This window comes from Maylandia zebra, linkage group LG1 (genome assembly GCF_041146795.1).
Source record: "Maylandia zebra isolate NMK-2024a linkage group LG1, Mzebra_GT3a, whole genome shotgun sequence".
NCBI classification, from domain to species: Eukaryota; Metazoa; Chordata; class Actinopteri; order Cichliformes; family Cichlidae; genus Maylandia; species Maylandia zebra.
In genome coordinates, this window is record NC_135167.1 from 21,442,090 (window position 1) to 21,452,453 (window position 10,364).

The following is a 10,364-nucleotide window of genomic DNA, read 5'->3' on the forward strand; positions in this document are numbered from 1 at the left end:
CTGTCCCCAGTGGCAGGTGAAAAACCAGCTCAAATCTGTGCGAATTTAAAACTCTTTTCATCTGCACAAAGATGCTTTGTGAAAATGTATGAGACTTTTGAAATGTTTGGCATTATTGGTTAACCAGCATGGGCTCTATTAGAGGTTTGTTTTGCAACTGCGTATGAATGTCTCACCATGCGCTGCTGGGCTGACACCAGGCTGTCCCAATCGCTTTCTGATGGTACGCTGCTGAGCGGCTGCATTTCATCAGGGGCTTTTCCGTGAAGCAGACTGTGCAGCGGCAGCTGTGGTGTGCCATGGGCCTCTGCGCTCTCCTCTTTCTCCCAAGACAAATGCTCCTGACTCATGGCATCATCCCCATCAACCACAGAGGCAAAAGGAGACGTGGCTTGCTTGGAAGACATGACTCTGCTGTGGAGCAAAGAAACAAAATAGTTGGAAAAAAAAAGATTATGACTTATAGTTGTTGAAGAATTTCATGAATGAATATCAAGTTTGGAGGGGGGGGTTCGTAGCTGCCACTGGGATTACAGGTAGTGCACCTGAGGGGATGATGGTGCATGAGATGAATGATTAACCTGGCTGTCACCTGTTGCTGTTCTGGGCAGCTGAGTTGGGGGCAGGCCATGGGGTCCCTAATCCTTTGTTTAATGCAGATGGATGACTTGATCTGTGGCTGGAATCATCCCTATTTGAGTTCTGGTCCAAACCCCACAACAGTTACTCAGCCAGCAGGTCAACCAGAGAGGGACTAAATCCAGATAAAAAGTGAAAAACCTAACAAATGAGTTAACTCCTGGTACGAGATTGCTTTCCCCCCTCTTTTTTCTTTGTCTTTTATTCATACGCTACCTAAATGATGTTCTCTATTTTTCAAACATATTTGGTTTTGTCCTCCAAACATCGTAATAATTTAGTAATTTCCCTCATTTGGTTTTCTTTCATTCTGAACCAGTCAGATACGAACAAAAGCCATCCTTGTCTCCTTTTGTTTCCGTGCATCAAATGAGGAAATTATTAACATTTATTGACAGCGTTCCCCCAGGCCATCAAATCCTACTTAAGCGGCTTAAAAACCAAAGCTCGCAGGAGGACTAAATTCACAAATCTGTCACATGCTTTCATGAATATTACAGTGAAGAGTGTACTTGACATATCAGGTGCAAAGGAAACTCATGTTAATTCTAATTTCTCTCTTTTTTTTTCTTTTTTTAAACAGCCCAACTCTTTTCGGTGTAAAATTTATACAACCAATTCCGCGTTTTCTCACAATTAATGAGCCTGCACTCATGCTGTGCGCTACAAAGAATGAAATTAAACACTGCCAGAAAATCTAATTATGTGTTTGGTTTTAAATTAAAAAGAGGATAATAGGGCCTTCCTACTGATCTAAAGTGGAGAGAAGAAGCTGGAGCATATTTAGCTGCTAATCTACCTTTCCCATAGCTGTTGTTCTGTTTATTCTTCTCAACTCTGGGATATCGATCATTAAAACCAAGCTGTAAATGCTCACAGTCATGGCGTGTGAGTTGGTCTGCGTTTGCATGGGAGAAGGAAGAATTTAAAAAAAAAAATTTAAATGGGGGTGGGAAGTTACAGCTATGTGTTTGTATGCGACAAAATGCTCAAGATACTTCTTGCATTGCATTTCATCACTGATCAACATCTGCCCTGTTCTCCTGCTCTATCCACAGGGGTCAGTGTGACAGCACTTTAGTTTCACCCTCAGCTTGACATGTGGGGGTGGGAGCTCTCAAGGTTGAGGCAGGCTGTGGTGCGATGGTGTCCTTGCACTTTCTGCTGAGAGCCGGGGACCAAGAGATAGGCAAAGGTATTTTCATATTAAAAAAAGGATTTTGCTAACAAGGTCTTGACTGTAATGGTTCCTGGTCCTTCTCAAGGAAGCGTGTCAAATAAAATGTATTGTCCATGTAAACACACACACACACACACACACACACACACACAGCTGAATACTATAGACTGGATCCAAACATGCTGTACAAGTTTTAGAAAGCAAAATTTTAAGATTGTGAAAAGTTCAGAATAGAAGACAATACGAAATGAACCAATAACATAAAAATAGATATGGCGCAATAGTTAAAGAAATTAAAGAGTGTGTCGCAAAGTTTTCTTTTTACCTTTAAAAAACAAACCCTAAACACCAACTTCAGAAGATCTGAGAGGTGCGGCGGGAATTTATGCCAAAGAAAATCAGACAATTCTCTACTTACTATTTAAAAATTTGCAGTGACAGAGTTGTTACCATCCTCTTTGCTGCTTATTTACTCACTCACTCACTCTCTTGCACACAGTCACAGTCAACCTGGGCAGTGAATTGAGGCCTAAACAATAGTAGCCTAAGTTGATCTCTTGTGTCTCAGCAGCTGTACAAACAAACCCACCAAGACAGGTAGACAGTAATGCAGGAGTGTGGTCCCGTGCCTGACTGCTTGTGTGCTTCTTTTTCTGTCTCTTCTTCTGACTTTTTAGCCGCTGTGCCTCGAAATGCTGCTGGCTGTGTCTTTTAGTGCGACTCAGCTCTTCATTTTAATCAGTTATTAAATTGTTTCCTTCAATTATATCAAAGAGAAAATGAGCTTAAAATTGCGCACTGTTCACTGTCAATCAGAAGTCAGAGCAAAGTTCAGCGCATGCATGTAATGGTAAGTGGAGGGAGTAGAAGTTGGGCTATTGGAAATGAAGTGTGTGTGTGCGCATATCTGTGTGTGTGTGTGGGGCGGGAGTAGGCTGAACGCATATTCTGACATATTTTTTATTCATGCACACAAAAAGCTCGAGCCTGAAGCGCAACAAGCACCTCGTCCTCAATGGAGTGTGAGAGTGAAACAAAGCACTGCTTTTGTATTACACAGTAAATCAAGTAGTATTATTTTACCACTAAAATATTCAGTCTCTCAGGCACTTTTACTTTGGTCTCCAGCCATCAGTCAAACTGCTGAGGCGTGAGTGAGAGAAGGCGATAGAGAGAGAGAGAGAAACGAAGAAGAGGGAGCAATGGAGACTCCATCCTCCTGTAACATGTGTCTACAGCAATCTTGTTAAAGAATGCAACAGATCTGCAGCTCCATAACAGTATTTGTCAGCAGGAGTTAATAATTTATTAGCAGTGCTGGGAGGGCTGCGCTCAGGCAGCTAAAGAGTGCAGAGAAACCCTTCTGCCCCACCCCCAACCCCTGACAAGCCCCATACAATACTACCTCATATTATTAAAAGGGAAAGGGAGAAGTGTGGCAATAATTCTCTGAAAATATCTGAGGGCAACCATACAGTATTTTATTCCTCATATTTGGAGAGGCGATCACAGAGGGCTGTGATCTAAAGGCGTGCACGTGCAATAGATCAGCGCAGAAACAACAAAGACATCTGATGAGGTGTAGAAGAGGGAGCAGAATTTAGCTGAATGAGGGTACCACCAAAGCATGTGGAATCTGATTATATTTTCAGTTCAAATAAGACTGTATGCATCCTTTGCCTCTTGTGCGTGAGCAAAACAGCCCTGTTTCACTTTATTATGACCAAAATGTGCTTTTACAAAACAATAAAAATGAGGTGAACTTGAAAAGCCTAACCCTAACCTGGCTGCGGGATAATCCAAATCATAACAACAAGTGTAAGATACGCAGCCATCTTTCTTAAAGACAAAAGCCCCAGTCACTTTGACGACTTAAGACAGAGATGAGGGAGGGTCAGATAGAAAAGATACCCAGTCTATATATAGCTGACAATATTGTGCACATTTGAAGGGTTAGGTCTTAAGTTCTCCGGCCACTGGCTCATATGACCTGGAATGCTTTGAGTCATGAATTGTTCCCCAAGATAATGTTTCATCATCGTGCAAAACAACCTCTGTATAATTGGTAAGTATTAGAGGAGTGATGTGCATTGCTCATCTTGGTGGTCTTGTGACTGGCGAGCCATGTGTCCTCAGATATCCCATTTCCTCATTCATCATAAAAGGGTCTGACTGACTTTCGCCCTCTGTCTCTACTCTGTCACACTGTTTACCTTTTATAGACAATGGCCTAAGTAACTCCACGCCGTCACCCCCGATCACCCCACCCGGACACTCGTCTGTCTCACTGCTGATGTCTTGCACCCTCAAGTTTTGATCATGAGTCCCAGAGATGAGGAGGAGATTAGACTCTTCTTACGTGTGTTTTCAGTGGAACGAGGAGAGAAAAACTAAGAAATGATTAAAAAAGCGAAGGATATCTTAAACGGGATGGAACAGCAAACAATTACAGATAAAGAAGTTCCTTTGTGGTCTATCAGTGTGTACATTTGCCCAACATGTGCTCATTCAAATAGTTTTCTCACTTTCTAATATTCCAATAATGCAATTAACAAAAGGCCTATGACTATTTCCCTCTAGCACACTGTTAGTATATTGTGCTCTATTAACTGTGCACTACACATTATGTACAGCTAATAATAAATCAAAACATAGGGATACAATATCTTAAATGAAGTTGGGTAGATAGTAGATAATAGTGTGGAAGCTTAGTGTGTGTGAACGTGTGCGTGGGAGCCGCGGAGGGCCAGTGAGAGAGAGAGAAAATCATCTGTGTATTTCCCTTCAGGGGTTCCTCCTGTTCTAACAGGTGTCATGGTAGGGTTCCTCTGGGTTCTTCACCTGCCATAATGAGATATTACTACCTGACAGCTCCCAGCTGGAGGAGCATTGACACGGATTCCACCGTTTAGCACAATTAAATTATCACCCTCCATTGTGATTGTGCCATGCTGTGCAGCAGCCAGGTTCCTGGATACATAATCAACTCATAATACGGGCTGTATACCGTGCACAGTGCGCTTGCTTTTCACACACTTGCCTTGCATATCGACATGCGGGCAAACCCCTGCATACACAGAATGTGCGTACACACGTTATTGTGCAATTCCTGTGGATTTTTTATTTATTTATTTTTTTAAAAAGTCTATCCCTAAAAGACAGCTGCTTTTTACAAGTCAGTTTGAATCAATGACACATCTTTGTCTTACATCTCAGGCATCTGAGCAATTACAGGTAAGAGTGTTAAAATATAGCAAAGCAAATGGTTGGGAAAATAGAGATTTTTCCCGACTAGGTAACCTACTGTACAGAGACTGGAGACTTGTCTAAATGAATTGTTTAAATTGTTCCTCCATTATTGTTGACCTTCCCCTGCAAAAAGTCAACTCAATTACGGCGCCACTTCATCCTCACTTCACTTTCTCTCCTAATGCCTTCTCTATTAGAAACTGCCACAGTTACCGCAGCTAAAAATCCACGCTCAAATGATAGCCACCCAGAGCAAATTAAGCAAGCCACCTGAAGTGCGCACTTTACATATTGAGCAGAGCATTGATAATTACTTTGCAGGGTAAATTATTTGCAATAATATGCCGCAAGAGGAACTGTCTTGTATCTCACTTTAAACACTTGTGCAGCTGCTATGACGGCGTGGTTGGTGTCCTTGCCCCCCACGCTAGGCAAAGGCAGATGCAGGTGTAAGAGTGCTCAAGTGTCCCTGTCTGTCTACCCAGGAAGGGTCGATGAGCACTCACGCACTGAATCCCTCCTTTACCACCTCCTTCTTCTCTTCCTCTTTTGGTCCTCTGTGCCATTGGCCCTTTTCCTGATCCCAGGACACAATCTCAGAGCTGGATGGCATAACAGCCTTCCAGTTCCCCAGGATACACACAAGTTCACTCATGCGTATGCCCTCACAATTGAAGGATGGCCATCCAAAAAAAAAAAAAAATCACCACTGGCCTTTTCTCTGGACTCACACCATAGCAAAATATATCCACTAGAGGAGCGGTGCAGAGAATAATATGAATCAACTGTTTAGGGAAATACACACTCCAGAAGATGCTCTTTATTTATTTTATTTTTTTACTAATCACATTTCTTGTTTTTCTGGACCTACTTTGATGGATTTTTCCAAAGAGCCTTCTGGTGCTGCTGCTACACTTAGCAAACTTCACAACAACTCAAGGAACACGGCCTTATTTGCTGAGCAACAGTGAAGCTTTGTGGCTTGCCTAATAGTTCGCAGTAAGTTATGAGCCCTTTGTGAACAGGAGAAGGAAAACAGAGATTGGAATTTGGCAGGAACATAATAATACAGAATTCTTCTGTTCATAGAACCTGATTTTTTTTTTAAATGGAAAACAATTGAGCATTGTTTAAGGAAAGAAAAGCAATAGTGACAGATGAAATATAGAGTGGGCCTCTTTTTGTAAGACATTAAACAAAGCACTATTCAGCCCATGTCCATTTTGTTATTTATAAAGATAACTTCTTCTGTGCACTAGAGAATGCACTTCAACAAAACCAGTGTAACATCTCTCATAGCTGCCAAAATAGTGAGTGGAAGAGCTTGTGCAGTGTGCCAAACAGAAGTAAAGGGATGTATCCCAACTCGCCAAAAAGAAGAAAAATAAGTCTAAAGGGAGCCTGGAAATCTCAAAAGGGAGGAGAAGTTTGAAAGAACAAAGGAAGTCTTGAGCAAAAGCATCCATACCACAATGTGGACATCAGCTAATAATGGAGCAATTTTACGTGGAGCGGGAAAACCAATAAAAAATTGGTGACTGTGGCTGATTGATGAAACTAGAGGGGAAGCGGTGCTGCACAGCAGGAAACAGGTCTCGCCATCACGAGGACATCACTGGCAAGTGAAGTGCCAAAGTGAAACAGCAGCAGGTTTGCTACAACTGCTGTTGGTTGGCATATGGATTGTCAACACACAGTACCCCACATTCTCAGTTTCTATTCTTGTTCCTTTAACTTCCCTAATATATACCTGTACATTACAAGTCCTGATCGAAAAATGAGCTAGTTTTTTGTTTTCTACAGAAAGAAAAATAATCTTGCTTTTAACTGGATTTGTGATCCTCGGTGGGATAAGTAAGGAAATTACCTTTAACACTGTAGGAATTAAGCCGTCCTATTCATATTCAAGGGGATGGGAGGAAAACAGCTTATTATCTGCAGTTAGACCTACTTGTACTTCTTTGGCTTTTTTCTTTCTTTCCCTCAATTCTTTTTCTCTTTCTGAATAAATTAATGGCTTTCATTGAGAACTGTTGCTCAAGGGAAAGGGGCTTCTCTTCCTTCTTTGTCTTTGGGACCTTGTGTGTGTGTGTGTGTGTGTGTGTGTGTGTGTGTGTGTGTGTGTGTGTGTGTGTGTGTGTGTGTGTGTGTGTGTGTGTGTGTGTGTGTTTTTTAAAGGACTGTTAGAAAAACGGCTGGGGTAGAACCAGGGAGGACAGAGACTAGCCATGTTTCATGTGACATGTCAATTGGAAAATCAAAACAGGGGTAGTTCATTTGCTCCACCCAGATGAGGCCATCTAGCTGAGCCATGATGAATAGGGGTCAGGCAAGCCACACCTCAAAGATTTATGATTAAGGCTTATTATGTTGGGAAACTGACATTGATTGCTGATTTAAACCTCTGAAACCAATTAATTTGCCAGTGCTGAATAGAAAGCATGGTCAACAGTGTGTGTCATTCTGACAGGTTGGATGTGAAGAAAAAGTGAAGGGCTAAATGAATGGCTGGCACCCAGCTCTGTTTGGAGGTGGTTAAAAGTTACCACACGTGATTGACAGCTAATACAGAAAAAAAGGAGAGAGGATGGAGGAAAAAATGAGATCTGAAGAGCAAAAGCAGAAACCTCAGCCACTGATCTGAGTAATTGCCCAAAAATTTGGTTCACAGAAGACATGTACAAGCTGCTGTTTTAGCAATGCTAAAATGGTTTCATTCATGGGGCGGCACAGAGAAAACCTGAGTAAATGAATGTGAAACACAGCCCTAATAAAATCAGAGAGCTGACAGACATGGTTGAACAGGAAAATGTGCTGTATTTCCACTCCATGGAAATACAGCACATTTTGCTGTAGTGAATTAGATGCCGACTGAAACACAAAATGTTTAAACGGGCCTGCTGCTAACCATGTGTCTGACCACTCGCATTGTGCTTCAGCTCTTCTTTGCATTTGTCCAGAGCGATGCAAAGACGATGCGGGAGCCACGAGCACTACACCTACCACAGTCTATTACCCATGTGATTTTTTTGCTGTGTTCACAGCAAAATGCCACATTACACTTGGTTGTATGTTATTTCTCTCTGCGGTTGTAAAGGGGGGTAGCTTGTGTTTACTAATACTCTTTCCTCTGCATTAGCTTCTCCTTAATTCTTTTGCTGGCTTGCTCAGAAGACACATGCATCATGACAGAGTTCCAAAATGAAATCATTAACTAAATTGCTTTCTTAAAAAGCCACAAGTGTGCAGCAGGATTTGTGTGTGTGTGTGTTTGTTTGGCTGTGGGCCATGGGCCTCTGGTTCCCAGGCAGCCTGTGCCCCGGCTCTGTTGTGGTTCCCTGCCACCACACTCATTATACTCAGCCTCAGCACAGCACGGTGCAGGGCTGCAGCTTGCCTCGCCTCACTCAGTGGGCTAGTAGGAAATAATCTAGTAATCTCAAACTACTCCTCCATTTCAACTGGGCCCCCATTCACACAAAGAGGCCCTTTGTCCAAAATCATTTATGATCACCCTCTGGATCTCAGTCAGGAAATCAGTCAAAACTACATAAAACAAATATGGGTTCGTGTATTATGTTAAGCCTTTTCTCTAAAGCTGATCCAGTTTTAGTGTGCTGCTGTATCAAACCAAACTTCCTACTGTGACTTCACAAACTTAAATAACAGGAGGGGGGAAATACCCATGTCATTGTCAGATAGGCATGAACAAAGTCTCAAGTACAATACACGATAAATATGTATAATTTGCACACAGAAACACACAAAGTCCAAACACAGAAAATATGTTGCAAACTTTCGGGAAATGTTATCAATCTGTCTGAGATAAATTTCAATAAACAAAGCAAACAGGAGGCAAATAAAGAGTGAAGGACAGACAAATATTTGATAAGAGGATAAGGACGTAGCTCAGCTGCTCGGCGGGGACGCGGAGGACCCCATCCACACACACACACATGCATACACACAGCCCTGACTGACTGCCTGCTTTCTGCTGAGCTAAAGGTAGCAGATGTGTCTTTCACAGCCTGTAGAGTGTGTAACCAGTCTGCAAACAATAGCTGGAACCTGACAAAGGTCGTTGCACTTGCAACACACTCTTTGCAGTAAAGTGCAGTCAAATCTTGGCCACTTCTGTAAACCATTCTCCCCTTTTCATTTTACAGACAACTAAGGCATTTCACACTGAACACAAGCATTGTCCAAAAGTTCTGTTTCTGCTGTTAGTGTCTCAGCCAATTAGTCACCTACTGATATCCTATTTGAATGCCTATGTAATCCCCTTTAAGATAGTTAAGCCACCTTTTTTGACCACTTCTTAATATACCAGTTGGTGTAAACATGTTCAATCCTATTAACCTAAAAATATAACATGGGGCTAGGTAAAGTACCACAGCGCCATGTACTAAAACCCTGCTCTTACTCTTAATTACCACAGACATCCATAGCAGTGAAGATCCATGCTTGCCACCACGAACTCGGGGCACGGGAAGATTTTTCAGCATGGCAGATAGGTGATGTTTTTGTTTTAGTTCTCTTTAAAGATAATTTAAAGATTCCCAGTTAAATAGCTGTGAACATATTTAAAAGGAAAATTACAAACACGCACTTCTTTGGAGTAAACCAAATATAGTGAGTAAAATGTGCCTCTTCACTCCTCTTTACCAACAAGTGGTGTCAGGTGCATGTAGCCAAGGTGAACTGGCATTAAAGGAAACAAGTGTGCAATCTCATTTTTTTTTAAAAAAGGGGGGGGGGGGGGATCTTTTGCATAAAGAACATGATAATGTGAAAAATTATGAACATTTTAAGGTTGGGGTTTTTTTGGGGACAATTAGCGACACAACTTTTGGTCAGTCTAGATACATAAATGTGACTAAATGTGACCAAATTTGACTAACACATCTTATTTACTTATTTTTAACACCGTGTTAATAAAAATGTGTCACTGGGCATACTGCATGATGGGTTGTGCTTCTCCTTTTTCTGTTAGCATGTAATGGAGATTGTGTTGTGCAGCTAGTGTACACTCTTTAAACTCTCGCTCTGTGGTGTCAGGCAATCACCCGTCATCAGGCATATGAGGCATATCTGCTATAAATGGAAGCCACATCACTATAGCCCTAAGCTAAAAATACAGGCCCTGGTTTCTCCCCCTTCCCTGTATTCTCAATTGTGTGTAAAGCTTAAGCTAAAGACTGGCTTTATGTGGAAAAAATGAGGGCTTTTTTGGACCTGTTGAGGAGTTGCAAATCTACTGGATTTTGACAGCAAAATGCATAATGCAAAAAAAAAA

General features: G+C 41.8%; 1 protein-coding gene across 9 annotated transcripts in view; it reads right to left on the reverse strand.

The window, feature by feature from the left end:
- sox6 (SRY-box transcription factor 6) overlaps nucleotides 1-10,364 on the reverse strand; it is a 131,870-nt gene that overhangs the window by 83,231 nt on the left and 38,275 nt on the right. For 8 of the 9 annotated variants that reach the window (XM_012917024.4, XM_076883173.1, XM_023154693.3 and 5 more), the window contains one exon: nucleotides 177-414. In XM_012917024.4, coding sequence (XP_012772478.3) covers nucleotides 177-414 — 238 coding nt within the window. The remainder of the gene's footprint in view (nucleotides 1-176; nucleotides 415-10,364) is intronic. The other variant, XM_023154692.3, reaches the window with a different exon arrangement.